General features: G+C 50.0%; 1 protein-coding gene across 3 annotated transcripts in view; it reads right to left on the bottom strand.

Moving 5' to 3' along the window:
• Positions 1-8,792: 8,792 nt before the first annotated feature.
• Positions 8,793-19,685, bottom strand: part of ABLIM3 (actin binding LIM protein family member 3) — a 105,991-nt gene continuing 95,098 nt past the window's right edge. For 2 of the 3 annotated variants that reach the window (XM_081091026.1, XM_081091025.1), the window contains 7 exons: positions 19,474-19,538; positions 18,224-18,371; positions 17,135-17,164; positions 16,486-16,544; positions 14,723-14,783; positions 13,414-13,494; positions 8,794-10,914 (listed from right to left, as the gene is read on the bottom strand). In XM_081091026.1, coding sequence (XP_080947152.1) covers positions 10,856-10,914; positions 13,414-13,494; positions 14,723-14,783; positions 16,486-16,544; positions 17,135-17,164; positions 18,224-18,371; positions 19,474-19,538 — 503 coding nt within the window. In that variant the 3' untranslated portion in view covers positions 8,794-10,855. Of the gene's footprint in view, positions 10,915-13,413; positions 13,495-14,030; positions 14,039-14,722; positions 14,784-16,485; positions 16,545-17,134; positions 17,165-18,223; positions 18,372-19,473; positions 19,539-19,685 lie in introns of all 3 variants that reach the window. The other variant, XM_081091027.1, reaches the window with a different exon arrangement.

Genomic DNA, 19,685 nt, shown 5'->3' with positions numbered 1-19,685 from the left:
TTGAACTGTGACCTCCTGGTTCATGGGTCGATGCTTCACCACTTAGCCACACAGGCTGGGCAGAGATAAAGTGTTTTTTAGTTAATTAAAACAAAGCAAGAATTTCTTACTGATCATGGTGACAGTACTGGAAGACAGACATTTGGGTGAGTCTACATTGAGAAGATAACATTACAAGCAGAGAAAACATAAGAGCAAAGACACAGAGATAGAAGGCTGCAGGATATATCTGCAAAACCCTTTGGTTTGGCCGGACTGTGGGGTGTCAGGTGGGAAGCACTGGGGAGAGTGGAGGGGGGCCGTGGGTGCCTGGTTTTCTCCTCCCCTCGCGTTTCCCTATTAAGAGGACAACTCCCTGGAAAGGGTTTTTAGGACCTGCCTCACGTCTTCTCTTTCGTTCTTGCTCAGTGCCGAGTCTTCCAGGTTCGCCCGGTGCTGTCTAGAGCAGTGATGGCGAACCTATGGCACGCGTGTCAGAGGTGACACGCGAACTCATTTTTTTTTTTGGTTGATTTTTCTTTGTTAAATGGCATTTAAATATATAAAATAAATATCAAAAATATAAGTCTTTGTTTTGCTATGGTTGCAAATACCAAAAAAATGTCTATATGTGACACGGCACCAGAGTTAAGTTAGGGTTTTTCAAAATGCTGACACGCCGAGCTCAAAAGGTTCGCCATCACTAGTCTAAAGAATTCTGGGTGAAGAGCTTCAGCTCTGTAGAAAACGATATTAAATTCGGTCCTGGGAACAATACCAGGAAGAAAGTTTTCAACTCCCTCATGCTGCCAGTCTAGTGAAAACAAATGATACTCTCCAGCCTCATTCTTAGCTTATCAGGTAGAACTGGGAAGCCATGGGGAAGGAATATTTGGAGGCTAAAGGTTCTTTGTCCCAGTGAGAGAAACATACTCTAGCCTTCTAACTTGCCACCTTGTCCCCAGGTCTGCTTCCACGCTGGCCACCAGAGTGACCATTCCATGATCCCAGTTAGATTCCCCCTAAAATATGCGATGGCTCCCTCTTGCCCTCAGTGTAGAGTCCACATTCCTTATTAGGTATTTAGGGTGCCTTCTTCACTGAGCCCCAGCCTCAGAGTAGACAAACATTGATCTCAGGAGACCTTGGAAGACCACAGGTTGGGGGTTCGAATCTGGATTCCTGAGCCGACTCTGTCGCTGTGTGAGTCTCAGTGCTTCCATTGGGTCATCAGTGTAGAATTTCCTACTTACTTCTCTCCGTGCCTCTCTCTGGCCCTCGGATTGCAAGCACTGCGGGGGTGGGTGCTGTGTCTTACTGCTCGATGCTTAGCATAGTGCCTGGCACTTAGGAAGTGGTAATGTCTTGTGGAGTCAGTCAGTGTGTAAATGCTCAAGTATTCAGGAGGCGTCTGTGAATTCATGTGTCATTGGGCGGGGGGGGGGGGGGGGGGAGGGCGGGTGGTGGTGTCATTCACCCTCTGGGATTGTGTGTTTGCTTATTTATTTGCAGAGGGAAATGACATTGCATTGAGGTGTTCTGGGAGCAATGCCTCTGTGCTTTCCTCCCTCATGCGTGCTGCTGTGGACATGCAGCCCAGCCCAAGGGGCTTCTCCTCGCCTCAGGGCCCCTCTCCCAAGCTCCTTTGTGCAGGGCACGCCCCCAAACCCCTTACTCGAATGTCTGCTCAGTGTTGGTCGTTGGATGAAAACCTCTCTTGTTCCCCTCAGCACAATGTTGCCATTATAGCCCCTATCCAGGAAAATGACACATGCCCGCTGGTCCACTCTGGGCCCCGGAAAGCAGATAGAGATCTGAGTGGCAGCTTCTGGGAGAAAGAGTTTCACGGATGGATGGAAACTCCTTCTTTTGTCAGACCTTCAGTGCCTGTTGCAGGGCAGGGGCTCCTACCTGCACCCGGGCTTCAGGGCTTCGTCTCGGAAGTCAGCAGTGGCTCGTGCACTGGTTGTATCTGGAGGAAAAGGAACTTTTGTTTTCATGTCCACATGCTGCACGAAGCCCGCCCCCTCCTTTTGGGCCCTTCCTCCAGAAAAGAGCACCCTTGGCTCCATAAGTGAGTCTCACAGACTGAAGCACCGACAGGGCCAGGCGGGGGAGGCGTGTGTGAGCTGAGCTGGCCAATGGGGCAGTGGCAAAGCAGGACACTCTTGTTTCAGCAAAAGGCTGGTAGCCAGCAACCTGGGCCAGTGTGGCCAGTGGGAACATGGGCCTGAAGTGGCCAGATGTTCAGACTTGTCAGGAGAATCCATAAATCCAGATTTTAGTGTAAAATCTCTTTTGATGTAAAAATGTTGGTCAGTAATACCAATTGATTTAAGACATTGCAAAAGCCAGTTAAAACAGCCTGTGGCTTAATCTGGCTTACAGCCCCCCGGGCGCCATATGGAACTCTGAGGAAAATTGTGGACCCAGGAAGACTTCTGGGGAGTCTGTCCAGCTGGGTGCCTCCACCCTGAGGGACGAGATGATGCCCAACAATACAGCACAGGCTGGCTCTCCTCTGAAAGGCTGGGCTGCATGCCCATCTTCACCTCTAGGCATCGGGCTGACGCCAGGCTGCAGGTCCAAAGTGAATTTCTTAAACCTGAAACTAGAAAAACTTTCAAGCCAAGAGGAGCCTGAGAGATTAGCCAGTCTGGAGCCTTCCTTTGTCAGATGAGGAAATTGAGGCAAGAGAGGAAGAAGTCTTGCCTGAGATCACATGAGATCTTAGGGGCAGAACCAGGAGTGGTACCCAGGGCTCCAGATTCCATGACACCAGAACCACACTCCTCCTGCCCCCACAGTATCATTCTCTTAAGTTTGTGGGACACAAAGAGCTTGACTTTGCAACGAGGCAGATCTGAGTTTGATACCCAGTTAAGAGCATGATCTTCAACCTCTCGGAACCCCAGATGCCTCAGCTAAAAATTGGGACTAATGACACCTCCCTCACAGGGTGGTTATGAGGCTTAAATTCGACCACCTATGTATGTATGTACCAGCTGTACCCGTTAATAATGCAGATTTTGTAATCAAAGGAAACACGATAATTTTAAGAGAAACATCAAAAGTGCTTTATTCAAAGTAATGTCCATCGCTAGCTACACATTTCCCCATCTCTCAGGTAATTTGTGGATACCGTCCCAATAGAACTTTTCTTGTTTTGAGGCAAACCATTCAGAGACCCAATTTTCCATTTCGTATGTTTTGAAGTGCTGCTCAGAAAGTGCATGTGCCATCGATCGGAACAAGTGGTAATCTGAAGAAGCAAGGTCTGGTGAGTACAGTGGGTGGGATAATACTTCCCAGGCAAGATCTTTTAACGTGTCTTTAGCTGGTTTTGAAGTGTGTGTTGGTGTGCCATCATGAAGCAAAATTACTTTGCCGTGTCTTCTGGCCCATTCTGGTCGTTTTACGATCAAAGCGTGGTTCAAATTGACCTGGACATTCTTTATCTTTCACATAGAAATCATCACTCTTAAAGCGTTTAAACCAGTATTCACAAGTATCTTGAGATGGAGCATGTTCACCATAAGCTTCCCGAAGGATACGATAACTTTCAGCAGCACTTTTCTTCAAAATAAAGTAATGAATTAAAACTTCCCACAAATGCTCTTTTTTTGGGCACGAAATTCGACATTTTTAAATGTAAAAATATCTATGATGTTAACACCTTCAGAAAATTTGACATATGAAGTTTTGAGCTTGTTGTCAATACAACAAAATAGCATACATATCAAATCGCATATATATCAACATATGTGTAACTCCATCTATTGAAAAAAATCCGCATTATTAACTGGTACGCCTAGTAAAGCGCTTGGTGCCTCGCCTGGCACAGAGGAAGCGCTCTCCAAATCCCTCTGTTTAGGGAGGAGTTGTGCAGTGGCCACATGCATGGGCTTTGGAGTGAGACATCCCTGAGTTCAAGTTCAGGCTGTGCCACCTACAGCTCTGAAACTCAAAGGCTCAATTTCCTCATCTGTAAAATGAGGATAAAAGTAGTGCCCGGAGGATTAAATGAGACATCGTAAGCGCTCAGTGCAGGGCCTGGCCCACCGGCGGAAGTGTGAGTTATTACTGTAATCAAGGTGGGTTTCCTCTGACGATGCTTCTGGAAATAGTAAGGGCGACTGAAGTCCCCGCCACACACCCAGGCTGCCCCCTGCAGGGTACTTTTTGTAAATCACACCATTAGGTTCTGCTAGATTCCCCCTTCTCTGCAGGAACACCTGATAGAGCTGTCATTTTGTCAGAAGGACACATTGCTTGGGACAATTTCTCCTGATCCAGGTGGGCAAGGCTGTGTGCTAGAGAGGCAGCCACACTTCTTTTGTATCCACAGGAGGGCTTTGGGAACAAAATGGCCCTTGGGTCCAGGTCCTACATGCATTGTTCAGTGACTGACCGAGGCAGATTTTGACCCCTTCATATGTATTCACTTGGCTGCCCTGGCAAGCCTTCCCTCCCATCCCATGATCCCTCGGGGCAGCTGCCTGCACTATTTAAATTGTCATCACTCTCCCTCACACGGACAGTAAAGGCATGCATGCCAGACTCCACTGTCAGTGCTAATTCGCTCTGGAAGCCAGTGTGTCTTTCATGACTCCTTTGGTGGCAAGTGTCGGAATCACAACTCCAAGCAGCTTAAACAAAAAGGGAATTTATTTGCTCCGAGGGTAACGGGGGAGTGGAAGGGGTGAAGTTGGCTTGAAGGCAAGCTCAGATCCCCAGGAATGCAAACAGAGTAGTTGCTACTTTCTCTCACTCTCCCACCTTCCTCTGTTCAGTCTTCATCTTTACATGGTCCCTTCCAACCTGGCTAAGGCCTCACCTCTCCAGGCCTGCACGCCTTGGTAGCAGAGGCTCCAGGGCACAAAGGCATGCCTCTCTCCCTGTAGTCCAGCACCGGCCCAGAGGGGGCTCTGACAGTCTGGCTAAACCACTTGATCTAAGAACGAGGGAGATGCTGTGGGTCAGAGGCACCCCGCTCCGGCAGCCAGGTACTGTCCCTGAAGCACATCATTCTGTCCTTACCACCCTATGAAATAAGTGCTCTGATTCCTATTTTGCGAGTCTAATTGCATGTGTTGTATTGATTTGCTCGGGTTGTCATAACAAACTACCACAGACTGGGTTGCTTAAACAATTGAAAATTATCTTCCGGCAGTTCTGGAGGCTGGAAGTACAAGAGCAGGTGTTAGCAGGGTTGGTTTCCTCTGAGGACTCTCTCTCCCTGGCTTGCAGATGGCTGCCCTCTGAGTGCCTCTTCACGTGGTCTTTCCTCTGTGCATGCAACCCTGGTGTCTCTCCCTGTGCCCTATTCTGCTTTCATAAGGATCCCAGTCAGATTGGATTAAGGCCCACCCTGACAGCCTCATTTTTACTTAATCACATCTTTAAAGGCCCTATTTTCAAATACAGCCACATTCTGTGGTGGGGGGAGGGGGGAGAAGGGATTGGTCTTCAACATATGGGTTATTTTTGGGAGCGGGCACAATTCAGCCTATATAACCAGTGCCTGGTTGTGAGGCTGAGTCCAGTTGCCGTGCTATAATGTCCCTGCTGAAGCTCAGGAAGGTGCCTGTGGAGGCAAAGGCTTTACCCCCAGAGCAGCAGGGGTAGGGGGGTGGGGTGGGGGGGTGAGGGGGTGGGGGAGGGGTGGGCAGTGTCTCCAGAGAAAACCTTAGCAAGGGCCAGGGACTTCTGTTGGCATGATGCCCCGGACCAACCGGTGGTACGTGATGGTCTTGGCTCCCTGGGGTGGGCGGGATTAACCCAGGCCCTGTTCGATTGTCAGAGTAGCTTGTGTTTTCTTCTCTCTGTGGCTCCTTCTGCTAGTTTTCCTTTTGGTTCTCCAAAGACCAGTCGTCATGAAGAATTGAGGGAATCCACGTCCTCTCCTCCCAAAGGGTGGAATTCAGACTTCTGGTGAGGATGTGAGATCAACCCAGATGTTACACAGGCCAACATGTTTAAAGATTTGATGAAGTTGTCTAAATTTGTATTTAAAACATATAACCAGTCCTTACAAACCTATAATTTCAATATCAGCTTAAAATAGACACGTCGGGTATGAATTAATTGAAATAAAAATATTACATAAGCAGCACCGAGTAAATAAATAACCTTATGAACATTGTGAAGGTGATGTCTGAGTGACTGCAGTTTGGGAAACACTGGGACAGTTTCCCCCTGAGAAGGAAACGCTTTCTGTCACGGGCATAGTTGTCGCTTGACTTTGGTGACCTGATTCATCTGCACACCTGGCCCTCATTTGCCGAGAGGACGAGCCCTGGGGCTGACTGCAGGCCTGGGCTCCCCTGCCTGTGTCCCTCCCTGTGCCGACTGGACCAGGCTCAGTGAAGAAGCCAGTGGGCCCTTGGGTGGTAACGAGCGGCTGGCCGTCATCCTCAGGGCTTCCGGGTTTCATTGATTTAAAAGAACCTCGCTCCGAACGGCTTGGCAGCGGCTCCGAGCTGTGGATATAAAAGCAGGTGTTTATCACTGTGTAGTCAAGGTTTTTAGCAGCTCAAAGTCTGATGAGGAATGAAGCATGTAAAAGTTACTTCCCCAGGGGCATTAACAGAGCTGGCACCATTCTGCCATGCTAATTGCTATGAACTCTAGCAGTGCTTTTCTCTCTTTAAATTTTAAGCCCGTCTGCTCCACGTTTGGCTCTGCTCGGTGGCGAGTGCTGCTGCTGACACGCTCCACAGCCGGTCCCCACGTTTCTGTGCCCGGTGCCCGGTGAGGACGAACGGCGCTGGAGGCAGCGTCGCTGCGTAGTCCTGATCTGCTCACTCAGTGGGCCTGTTTCCGTGGCTGCCAAATGTGGACCTCACACTCTAACCTCCTGTGACTTCTGTGCTCTTCCCGCCCACCCCCGCCTTGTGTTCTGATTTATTAATGTAAGATTGCCCCCCAGTGTCCAAAAAGGTTATATGCATGGGGAACGGGCTCCTTTCTAGGACTTCATTAAGCCTAGACACAAAATGGTGTTGCGCTTGTCCCTAAAAGGATGGTGGTCGAGAGTAGTGCTTCTCAAACTGCACTATGTATGTGAATCACTAAATTATTAATGATTATTACCACATTAAAACACTAGGGACACAAGATACAGCATTTCTTACAAACTCCCAGGTGACCCCAATGCTGCTGGTTGGGGAGCGCACTTCAGTAGCAAGGCTTAGGCTGCGGTGGTTCTCAACCTTCCTAATGCCGCGACCCTTTAATACAGTTCCTCATGTTGTGGTGACCCCCAATTTCATTGTTACAAATTGAAAATAATTAACGCATAGTGATTAATCACAAAAATAATATGTAATTATATATGTGTTTTCCGATGGTCTTAGGTGACCCCTGTGAAAGGGTCATTTGACACCCAAAGGGGTCGCGACCCACAGGTTGAGAACCGCTGGCTTAGAGTGATCCTCCCTGCATCCGATATATAAGCAACCACCATGCAAACCAGACAATCTCCACAAAGTTTGAATGAATAAGAGGTGTCCTTCTAGACCAGTGATGGCGAACCTTTTGAGCTTGGCATGTCAGCATTTTGAAAAACCCTAACTTAACTCTGGTACCGTGTCACGTATAGAAATTTTTTGATATTTGCAACCATAGTAAAACAAAGACTTATTTTTGATATTTATTTTATATATTTAAATGCCATTTAACAAAGAAAAATCAACCAAAAAAATGAGTTTGTGTGTCACCTCTGACATGCGTGTCATAGGTTTGCCATCACTGTTATAGACCCAATGCACGTCTGGCCCCTGCTTGCCTTTTTTTTTTTTTAATATTTTATTGATTTTTTACAGAGAGGAAGGGAGAGGGATAGAGAGTTAGAAACATTGATGAGAGAGAAACATCGATCAGCTGCCTCCTGCACATCTCCTACTGGGGATGTGCCCGCAACCCAGGTACATGCCCTTGACCAGATTGAACCTGGGACCTTTCAGTCCGCAGGCCGACACTCTGTCCACTGAGCCAAACCTGTTTCTGTCCCTGCTTGCCGTTTTTGATTAAAAGAGACACACGAAGGGAAGCTTCTTTCCTGCTTTTTGATGTGGTTCTGTGAGGACATGATGGCTGGAGTCACAGCTGCCCTTCGTAAACATGAGGGGGTCACACCTGAGGACACAGCCAGTGTGCGGATGGTGAAGAGATGCAACAACACCCCGGCTCCTGATGGAATCACTGAGCTGCTTAATTGACTAGCTGTGCACCTTGGACTTCCGGTTGTGCAAGACAATGTGTGTTCTCATTGTTCAAGCCGTTTCTAAGAAGGCACTCTTCTCTTGGAGCTGAACACATCCTGACTGATAAGAGTGGATAGATAAGCCGGTCTCTCCAGGCAGGCAGCTTGGAATTGGTCCCTGGCTCTACCAGGGTAGTTATGTATCCTCAAACTGTTTCCTCATCTGTGAGACAGAGATAAGAACAATGGCCACCTCTTGGGTTGTGACAGAGGCTTAAATGAGGTGGTAGATGTAAATTCCTCAGCACAGACCTTGGCTCATTGTTGGCACTTAATAATGAGGAACTGTTACTATTATAACTGTTTGATCACAGAATCTTATTTGTCCTTGGCACACCCTCTTCCATCTTGCAGGACCCGTGTGCTGCAGGACCCAACCTGGGTGATGCTGACCTCATCAAATTTTCCTATTTTACAGAAGGAGAAACTAAGGCCATGGGAGAGCTGCTCTCTAAGAGACTCTTATTTTGAAAAAAGTGTGTGTGGTTCAGTCTCTTCCCATGTCACTCATTTCCACTCCCACTACGAACGACAGCAGGACACAGGTCTGGGTTGAAATCATGTGCCTTTATGGGAAACAAAAATATCCAACAACAATAACAAAAGCCCTTCAAATCTTGCCAAGTTCTCAACCAGTGACAATGAGGCAGTTTCGATGATTGCGTCTGGCTGGGGACATTTCTAAGGGGTCAGGGCAGTTGAAAGACATTGGCCATAAAGAGAAGTAACCGAGAGGGTTGATGTTTTAAATGAGAGCATAATAGACCTCCCTTCCGGTCCCTCATCCTTTCACCCTTTCAAGTTACCGTCTCCTCCCAGTTTACAAAGATGCTTCCTGAACTTTGCTCTAATGCAATCTCCTCTAGAACACTCTCCTTCGTCTGCACCCACCGCCATCTGCCTTTTCAGTAATGTCACAAACACTTTCTCATGCCATCTCCCATCACTTTCCGCCTTACATCCATCACAGTTGAGTCCATGCCTTGTTAGTAGGCTCGTCCCCCAGACAGGCCCATGCTGATCATCCCAGCATCCCACCTCCCTCCCCCGTTCAGTGCTCAGTATATAGTGAGTGCTCAGTGAGGGTGTGTTGAATTGAAGTCAGTCCTACAGTTGCCATGTCACATCTCCAGCCTCTTGAGAGTCGTAATTGTCATTTCCATGCGTTCGTCCTTCCTTCCATGACCTCAAAATTGCCTGACTCAAGGCATCTCCAGGAAGGAACAGGCCCCACCAAACATTACCAGCTCAGGATAGAAGGTCTGGAAAGGGGAGGAGAGAAGGCTAAGCATTCACCCTGTTCCAGAAGGCAAGGAGGCAGGAAAAGCAGCCACTGGGGAAATCCAGGAGGCTGGTGAGTGGGATGGGCCAGTGCTTCATTCTGGAATCTCATGAGCAGCCATTCTTCAGAAGGTTTCCCCTATGATACCTGGCCCACTTTGTAGTGGGATTCAGGTCCTGGTTGGGTTGCCCTACCAGCCCCGGGACCAGCAGGTCTAGACCAGGAACCTTTCTTGGGAACATGGCATTTGTTACCTTGAGAGGGGTGATAGAGGTTGTCTGTCTAGTTGGTCAGTTAGAGCTATGGTGGGAACCTTAGCCCTGGGTGTGTTGAGTTGTCAGGCACATAGATTGTAGTAAGGCTGAAGAATACAGGCTGCAATAATGGGCCTCTCCTCCAAAGGGGGAAAGGGTCAGGGGGTGCTGGGAGCAGTGACAGGGTGGGGGGAGAGGCCCCAAGAGGTCCTGCAGCTCCAGTTCTAACAGGTGCCCTTCTCTGTCTCCCACTCCTGCTCCCAGCTCCCACTCCCTCTCTCTGGTTCTCATGGTAGGGGCCAGGCAGAGGGGCCAGTTGGAAGTGGTGGAAGAAAAGGAAGCGCCCTTTCCTTTCCTACCATGAGTCATAGATTGGAACCAGGGAGAGGTTAGGATCAAGGACAGAAGGAGGAGGATTGAAGAGCTGAGGAGAGGCGAAGGCCCTGGCCACCTCTGTTTACTGCTGTGAGGAGTAGTCGTGAGGCCCACACTTCTAACTGCATCACCCCCAGAGAGCACCGAACTCCTAATTGTGGGTGATGAGAAAATTCTGCCAGGGCTCTCAAAGGTGCTCAGTGACTTTGGGAGGTGGCTGTGGATCCACCCAGGGGAAGGCCCCTCTGGGGCCAATAAAGATGTGAAACAGCATGGTCAGCGTCCACACTCAAGACTGGAGAAAATAGCTAAGACGCAGAGAGAAGAGACCTCAGGCACCTCCTTTAGGAAGGAGGGTTGGACCTTGGGGGACTCAAGTTAGGACAGATGTTTCAGTATAAAAAGGATCCCTAGTAAAAGGATGGGCGTCCCCTCAAATTCCTTCCCAAACCCCATTACATTTAGAAAAGAGAAAGTAAGGAGCATAAAAATATTTTGATGACATGGGCTTGCCTGACAGCACAGAAAAGCAAGTCTCCTGGCAGGCAGCGTGCCCCATTACACAAGGGGATTATACTGAGCTCCAGTATAGAGATTTTACATATATCTTTATATAAGTGCATATATATTTATAGAGCCTCTGTCTAGAACAGCCGGGCTTGCTTCTTCAGTTCGTTCCTCTTCCAGAGGGCCAGCCGGTCAAACTCTGAGATGGTCATGCCGAAGACTTGGTAGAACTCCTCCTGGGACAGGTGGCGCTAAAAGGAAGTGGGAGGGGACAGAGAGGAGAAACAGCTTGAGGATGTGAGGTGTAGGCTGGGGGCTGGTAGAGGCAGGAGCGGTCACTGTATGTTTCCTCTGGGTGCACTGTGCCCGGCATGGTGTCTGACCCACAGAAGGCATGTGATGAATAGGTGTTGAATGGATAAACGTGTGAATGAAGGTTTCCTCGGAGGGACCTCGGGGCTGGTCTGATTGAAGAGGCTGCCCCCGCTTGGGATTCAGGTGGGACTTATGCTTCACCTAAGTGCCTCTGGATGCATCCCGGTTGACCTCACCCTTCTACGTCCCTGCTACACGCATTCATTCTGTGTTTAGGAGTGTGTATGGACTAATGCTACTCCTCTGTCCTTTGGGGGAGAAAGGGGGCATAGCCAAGACATTAGGGTGTATATCCTCTTATTAATATTTTTACAAATGATCTAGATGGCTGATCCTCAGGCTAGTCAATGAAAAACACTACTGTTCATATTCATCCACCCACTGAAATGTCCTTTCATCTCTTTCTTATATGAAAACAATACGTTGTAAAGTAAAACATTGCTTTGCACTCCATGGCAGGACCTCCACCCACCCCTGCTTCCCACCTTCTGCCTGCTCTCCCTCCCTTACAGAGAGTCTTGAAACTTGATACATTGTCAAAAGCTTTTAAGATTTAGAAATACATGGCACTTAAAATGTGGCAAAATATCAATGATTGGGGCATTTAAGTGAAGGGTAGATAGATGTTCATTTTGCTATTCTTGCAACTTTTTGGAGTTCTGAAATTTTTCAAAATAAAATTTAAAATTGTGTGTAAAGAGAGAAATATATGGCATATATCCTGCCTGGAAACTTACTGGAGTCATTGAGATGACCTGTTGGTAGCAATTATAGTGGTTCATTGACTTAGTTCAGTCCACTTCCTGAACTGGCACAGGGGGCTAGGGCCCAGGGGTCTCAGCTCAGGCAACACGTTAGACGTGCCCGTGCGTCTCTGTACGCTGCTGCCGGAGTTCCTCCCCCGACTGCAGTTTGACTGGCGGACCCTCTATTGGTATTTTTTAAAAAGCTCCCTGGGTGGTTCTGATGCTTGGGGAAGGCTGTGCGTCCCTGGTCTGAGCTTCTGAGTGTCCTGGAGGGTGTAGGAGAGCAATTGGTTTTCAGGATGAACATTTCCATCCCTTAATGCTGGTCACGGAGCTGCCCTGGGAGCTGTCCCCTTCAGCACTGGAAGACGCTCTCACTGCCAGACAGTGAAAGGAGGCCCTTGGCTGAATCACCTGTTTCTTTGTTGCTACCCCAACATGCTAGGGCTGGAAGGACTCACTCGCATTCCCCTCCGACTGCCCCAACCCTCTCTCTACTCTAGGTGACTTCCTCGTTGTCAGGTCAAGGCGGTTGATATGCTTCTCCTCCCACTCTAGACCGTGTGGTAGACGACACACGGTCTTGGCAGTCAGAGGAAATGGATCTATATGTTAGACACAGGGCGGGGGGGGGGGGGGAGACTGGAGAAAGAGGTGAGTGACACATTCTGGGGGAGGCTTGGGGAGATTTGGGGCACAGGCATCACTAGAATGCAGCCTTGAGGAGTGAGAAGGCTAGTGGGAAGGGAGGGGCAGTCCAGGGAGAGGCAGGAAGAGGCCCTGGGGTGGAAAGGACAGAAGGTGCTCCTTCATAAGTCTCCAAGCCAAATGTACTGAATGGCTCGAAAGCCCAACGCCATGCTCAGGTCACATCCGTGCCTGTTTCTATGCTGTTTCTATTGCATGATGTTCTCCTCCCTCTCTCTGCCCATCCAAACCTGCCCACTTTCAAAGGCCGGCCAAATCCTTCCTCTTGCTGGAAGCCTGCTCCTCCAGCTGAGCCTTAGTGGCCTCTGAGTAAGAGCAATCCCACACTGGCAAAGTGCTTGCTTTGCAGGACACTGCCTGACTCAGCGCCAAAGGCTTTGTGTATTATTTCATTGTGTCACTTGGCAACTGGAGGGAAGCATGGCAATCACCCTACCTCACAGAGGAGAGAACTACGGTTTAGAGTCGTGGTCACCTGGCCAAGCTGCCCACTGAGGGATGGCAGGATCAGGGTTGGAACCTAGGGAGTCTGACTTGAGGCCTCCTTATGCTTTTAATTCTGCAGTGCTGCCTCCCTGTCCCCCCCTGTTACAACACTGGTTTTCTCTACAATCCTGCACAAAACCAGGGCTGACTTTCTTCTTATCTACCAGACTCTGAGAGCAGGGGCCAAATCTAGCTGCTTCTTTCATCTGCAGCATCATCATCTGCAGGTGGGACACGCTGTGCCTGTGTCGCACAGAGGCCGAGTGAATTGAGGAGGCAGCACAGAACATCAGGGAACAGAGCCTCTACTTTTTCAACAGGCTGTGTGACCTTGAAGCCATTCATTTCCCTGGGCCCCTCCTGAGCTGGGTGAGACCAGGCAACTGCTAGAATCCCTTTGAACCCAAAGGCTCCTGCTCAGTTTTCCACACTTACCTCTAAACGTGTCCGGTCCACATCCTTGGGCAGTCGGTTTCTTCCTCTTGTGGTCACCAGCAGCAGCTCGTAAGGGTAGATCTAAGGAGACAGGATGGGGTAGGAGTTTGCAGATTGGGTGAGGGTGGTGGGCTTGTCCCTTCAGCCACATTTTGTGTCTGGGCTCCTCCTCTACCCAGAAAGAGCCAGAAGTTCAAGTCTGGAAGGAGGGCTGGGTCTGCCTTCCCTGGGGTTGCCTGGAAGCCTCAAGCCACCCTTTCCCAAAAGGCAAGGGTCCAGCGTCCCCTGATCTTCTAGGGATAAGCTTGGTGGCATTTGACGTCAATGTGGGCACAAGGCCTCCTGAATGTAAATGGCTCGTATCTGGTGATTTGGAAGCTTCCAGACAGTCTCTGAGGCCCACGGGGAATGGTCTGATTTCAGGAGGCAAGTGTCGTAGGGAAGGATTTAGGGAAAGTGGGCCAAGGAACTGGAAATGCTTGTCTTAAGAGGACCCTTGGGGTTGTTTATCGATGCACCCATTTTCTGCATAGATAGTACTGTCATCCTCCTGCTGGTCCCCAGTGTAGCAGGTCCTAGTGTCTCAGGGACCTCCCGGGTCTGTGCATCTCCTTTACCTTGTACTCTGTAGAGAGAAAAGACACACAAAATGGAAACACATTGGTCTTTGCTGTGCAGACTATACTGGCCTCTGTCTTAGAGACCCCGTCCTTGCTGAATTCATCTCACATCAAGGCCAGTAGGAGTACCATGGCTGGCTGGAGATAGGGGTTGGGCTGATCCAGAGATAGGGTTTTAGGGGAAAAAATGACTTTTTAGAGATTTAGAGGAGAAATAAGACAAGTCTGAAGCACAGGGACAGACCCTCCCTCCATCGCCTGGGGGCCCTCCCAATTTCTGTAGGAGCTGCCCTCCTGCCGGACCCTGCTTGATGCTGGTGAGGCTGCGGGAGAGCCTCTGGCAGACTGCCCACAGCTCACGGAAGTTTTGCAGGGAACAGTGTGCATTTGGCTCCGAGTGTTTCCCTGCACGCAGCGCTGGCAGCAACTCTGGCTCAGTCGTGCCGGGACAGCAGCGCTCTGGGATGGCTCCGGGAACCCAGATGGGACAGATGGCCTGGAGGTCACCCAAGGCCAGGGATTTGAGAGGATGAGGGGTAAAGAGTGGGAAAGGGAGGGACTGGGAAGTGAAAGGGAGTGGGAACTTGGGGTTTGGACAGAGCCCAGCGTGGGGCCCGAGCCAGTAGCAGTCATTCACTGGGGGTCATGTCACAGCTATGAGCAGTGCATCCGAAGCCCCTGTGACTCACCTCGCATGCCCCAGTTGACGGCATTCATGCTGTCGTAGTGGAAGAGGTCCGCGCTGGGTGTCTGCAGGGGAGACAGAGCCAGGGCCGGCCTGAGGCGAGCTCACCTTGCCTCCCTGAAGCATTCACCTATCTCCAGAAAATGGACCAGGGCATGTGGGACATGGGGCCCTCGCAGAAGCCCCAGTCTCCAGTTGGGGTCATTGAACTCACTGCCATATCTCTAGTGCCCAGGCCCAGCACGTAATAAGCACTCAGGAAACACTCATTTATTGGTGAGTTACATCTCATGCTTTATTTCATGAGATCTACCCTATTTAAAAATGCTGTTGCCCTCTCCCCAAATCTGTGATCTCCCTTCTCCTGCTCAACATCCCCCCCACCCCCATAGCACTTACTACCTTCTACATTCCATATAGTTTGACTTGTTTACTATTTACTAGTTGCTTTCTGTTTGTCCCTACAAGAATGGAGGCTCCGAGGGCAGGGGTTTTTGTCTTGCTTGGTCCCTGATATACACCAGGCATCCAGAGCTGTGCCTGATGCATATAAAATACTTTAAATAAATAACTGCTGTGCGAGCAAATGTCCAGGCTCTGAGCATGCAGAGTAAAGGCCTGTGTCCTTCAGCAGGACAGCTGGATTAACACCAGCCGCCATGCTCCAGTGGAGCTCGGATCCCTTTCTTATGCTCGACCCTAAAGTAGCCTAACGGGTGTACAGCCTCCACTTCTGTCCTTCTGTCATCTCTAGTCCGTACAGCAGGGAGCCAGGTCACACAGCACGGTTACTGGAAACCCTCCGAAGCCCTTACCAGCGTGCAGGGCCCTACTGACACCCTGTCGGGCTTCATCTCCCGGGTCGGGCTTCATGCTCACTCCATGCCAGCCCTGTGTCCTCCCCGCCCTGGGCCTTGGACGCTGTGCATCCCTCTATCTGGATGGGTCTTGCTGGTCTTCAAGCAGCAAGAACCTCTGTGCCCTCAGGCCTGGCTTACATCCATCCCCCTCTGACCGCCTTCTCTCCTTACCCCCATGCTTTGAGTGCCATCTTAGCACTTAGGACCACCTGACTGCAGATCCCACCTTTACTTGCTGGTTGTCTGTCTTCCCAACTAGAACTCAAGCTCCCAGGAGCAGCCACTTTATTCACTGCGGTACCTCCAGCACCTAGAACAGTGCCTGGCACGTAGGAGGCGCTCAGTTAATAAACATCTGTCTCAGTGTCGCTGCTTTCCCCGTCACCTGTCCAGGCACACAGCCTCTCCTCTTGCTGACAAGTCGTATTTTTTATTCTCTGTAGGTCCTTAAACCAACTCACCGTTTCTGGGAAGGTTTTATGTTGCAGGCCAATCAAAGAGCTCAGAGGGCTCCAAGCCATGCCAGGCAAGTGGAGCAGGCAGTCAGGTGTGGGCTGTGGGCTTGAGTCCTGGCTCTGCACTTACTGGGTGTGAGAGCCTGAGCAGGTCACCCCCTCCCCTCCGTGCCTCCACAGTAACTACCTCGCAGGGTGAAGGAGTTAGTGCTTGTAAAGTGCTTAGCACAGTGCCAGGCATTCGCCAGCCTCTCCCGGGGGCTCCTTTTCACACAGGGCTCACAGGGAGGAGAGCAAGCATTGCCTTTGGGTTCCTTCAGTTGACCCACCTCTCACCCCAAGGCCTTTGTCCAGGTTCCACCCCCAAGTGACCACCATAAGCACCACAGCAATGAGCTAATGCTGGCATCGCCAACATCGCAGAGGCAATGTCCCCGCATAGCCTCTCTTACCCTGTGCAGCCCATTTCTTCTGTAGGCAGGCAGGGAGGCGGACTTGGAGATGAGGGGATCTGCAAAGAAGGAGCAAAACAATTGCTAGGGTCCCCCCTCTCTCTGAGTTCACCTGGCTGCAAATGGCCAATATTACTCCCCAACCCCGGGGGCGAAGGGGTCATGGCCGAGGCCACCAGCTCCTCCCACTGCTCTCCAGGCTTGCAGCTGACTAATCTTAGGGGTGCCTCAGCCTGACAGAATTCTAGGTCCACCCGAAGCACCCACTAACACAGTCTTCTGGCCTCGTCCTGCACACATCTACCTTCTCATGATGGACTCCTGTCCTGGCCACACGGTGGCTCTGGACAAAGGCCCTGGAATTGGAGGTGAGCTCGAAACCCAGACAAGTAAGCTCTCACTCACATGGGTGGAAGAGATGCATACTCTTCCTTTCCTTCTGGGAGCTACCGGACACATCAACCTTTGTTCTAAAACCAAAAATCGAGGCCCTCCAGCTGACAAACACAATGGGGTAGACTATTGGAGAGAAGGACTGTGCTGGGACGTCCATGTTATATGCTCATCACAGCTATGGGGGACCTGCAGCTGACTCAGCTCTGGCCCTCACAGAACACCATGGGCTGAAGGCAGGGCGGGCAGAACATACCACTGTCAGCCAGGTAGTGGGACCGAGGGGCTGCAAGAGAGAAAAGCCACAGATCAGTGTTCATGGGGACGGACAGATATGGTGGACAAACAGACAGGAGCTGGAGGGGAGAAGGGGCCTCTTTCACTACCTCCTTTCCCACTGGCCAGTTTCCAATTGTTGTACTTGTACCGCATCCTCCCTCCCCCTCCCAGCTCCTAGACCAGCACCTGGGGCAGAGCAGGTGCTGTGTTTTATTTGCTGCACAGATGCCATTGAATGTGTTGAATTGTGAGCAGCATGGGTGGTGTACTGCACAGAGCCCAGAAGCAGAGGTTAAAATTAGTGCCTCTCAGTGGTCAAACAGGGAACTATCCTGGCTCTGCCATTAGTAGATACTTAACTTCTTCAAATTACTTAATCATGCTTCAATTTTCTCATCTCTTAAATGGGGAGGGAGTGTCTCCTTTACAGGGTGATTGTAAAGAATATATGACCTAATACAGAGAAGTACTAGCACAGTGCCTGACACATGCAAAACACTGAATAAACTGGCGTTATCATCATTACCACCATCTCCTTTCATCTCACCTAAAGTCAGGGTGATTATCCTTGATTAGGTTACTACTCATCTAGTATTGACTTGTATCCATTAAGTATTGATATGATGTCAAGAGGATTATTCTTGACAAGGTTATTACCCATCAAGTATTGATTTGAGATAGGATTTCTGGCAGGACTGACTCTCACAAGGGTAAGAAAGAGAGAAGGCAGAGCATGTGTGTGTCCAGGAACAGGGATGGGATTACAGTGACTCTTAGGGCAAACTGCTTTGTATACCTCCAGTGATAGGAGGCTCACTACCTCAAGAGGGACCCCTTATATCTTTGAGCCACTTAGACGAGTAGAAGATGTTTTTGTTGACATTGAACCTGATTGGAAGTTGCTGCTTCAGATGCCCCAAGAAGCAGAGTGACTGCTCACCGCAGCACATGGTCTCACTTAGTGCCCTGCAGAGCCCCTTGCCAAGTCCGTATTCTAGAACCAGGTGAGACCATAGCAGGGGGAGGAGACAGCCCCCACCAGGCAGGCCTCCAGAGCAGTGCTTACAGCCATTGAGGGACATGTCATAGCCAGCTGTGTGCAGGGCCTCCCGGCTGCTGGTGGAGCTCCTGGGCGGGGTCCAGGGATCTGCATAGGAGCTGGACCGGGCCTTCATCTCCTCTTTCAGAATCAGCCGGCCAATTCCGCTCTGGAGCTGGGGGTGGGAGAGAAGCAAGATGAAGTTAGAAGGAAGCCAAGAGCCCTGAGATGGAACAGGTTTAGGCGAGGCTGAGTGACTGGACTCTCTATAGTGAACCTCTGTCATTTTTGCCTTCCCAGTGTCCCTCCCTCCTTGCAGCACCCGTATTTTCTTCTGGGACTTCATCTCTCCTTCACAAGTGGTCCTGTGGTCAGAGTGAAATTCACATAATATAAACTTAACCATTTTAAAATGAACAGTTTAGTGGCATTTAGTACAACCACAGCCTCTATCTAGTTTCAGACATTGTTATCACCCCTTAAAAGGACCCTGTACCCATTAGGCAGTCACTCCCTATTCCCCTCTCCTCCCAGCCCAGTCCCTGGTAATCACCAATCTATGTTCTGTCTTCACGGATTTACCTATTCTGGATATTTCATGTAAATGAGATCGTGTAAGATGTGGGCTTTTGTGTCTGGCTTCTTTCACTAAGCACAATGTTTGTGAGGTTTATCCACACTGTGGCATGTATCAGTACGTCATTCCTTTTTTATGGCTGAATAATATTCCATTATATGGATAGACCACATTTTTAAAAACCCATTTGTGAGCTGGTGGACATTTGGGTTGCTTCCACCTTTTGGCCATGTGAATAGTGCTATGATGAGCATGTGTGTACATATATTTGAGTACCAGTTTTCAGTTCTTCTGGGCATATATCTAGAGGTGAAATTGCTAGGCCACATGGTAGCTCTACATTTAACTTTTTGAGGAACCACCAGTTTCTGCAGTAGTGGCACCACTTTCCATTCCCGTCGGGGTGCATGAGGGTTGCTGGCACTCACGTGCCACTGCGTGGGAAGAACCTGCTTGAGCATGAGGCCAGTGCCGAGGCAACGGCACAAGAGCAGAGGGAGACAGCTTCCCCAGGACAGTTTTTTGAGCAGCTGGATCTAGTTATACTTGAAGCTAATCCTACCATTTGACTTTTCAGTTATGCCATTCCTTGTTTCCCCATCAACAAATGACTTTGCATTTGGTTTCTGTCGCTCGCAAGTGAAAACATCCTCAGTAACATACCGTCTAAGCACCTCATTCAGCGGGGTGGCCGGCTCACCTTGTGCATGCTGCGGTCAAAATCGTCCTCCTCTCCTCCGGACGAGAACCTCCTGGCTCGGGGCACTGCCAAAAGACAGCGAGGATCAGCTCCTGCGTGTGCTGCCCACTCAGCCTGCTCTGGGGAGAGGGCGCAGGGGCAGTAGAGCCTAGACAGGTGGGCGTTTCCTTTAGGTGCTGCCACTTTCAAGCCAAGTGACCCTGCCCAAGTGC

The sequence above is a fragment of the Myotis nattereri genome (assembly GCF_964212035.1).
Source record: "Myotis nattereri genome assembly, chromosome: 5".
NCBI lineage: Eukaryota > Metazoa > Chordata > Mammalia > Chiroptera > Vespertilionidae > Myotis > Myotis nattereri.
Note: the sequence above shows the minus strand (reverse complement) of the source record. Positions and strands in the feature narration are given on the sequence as shown.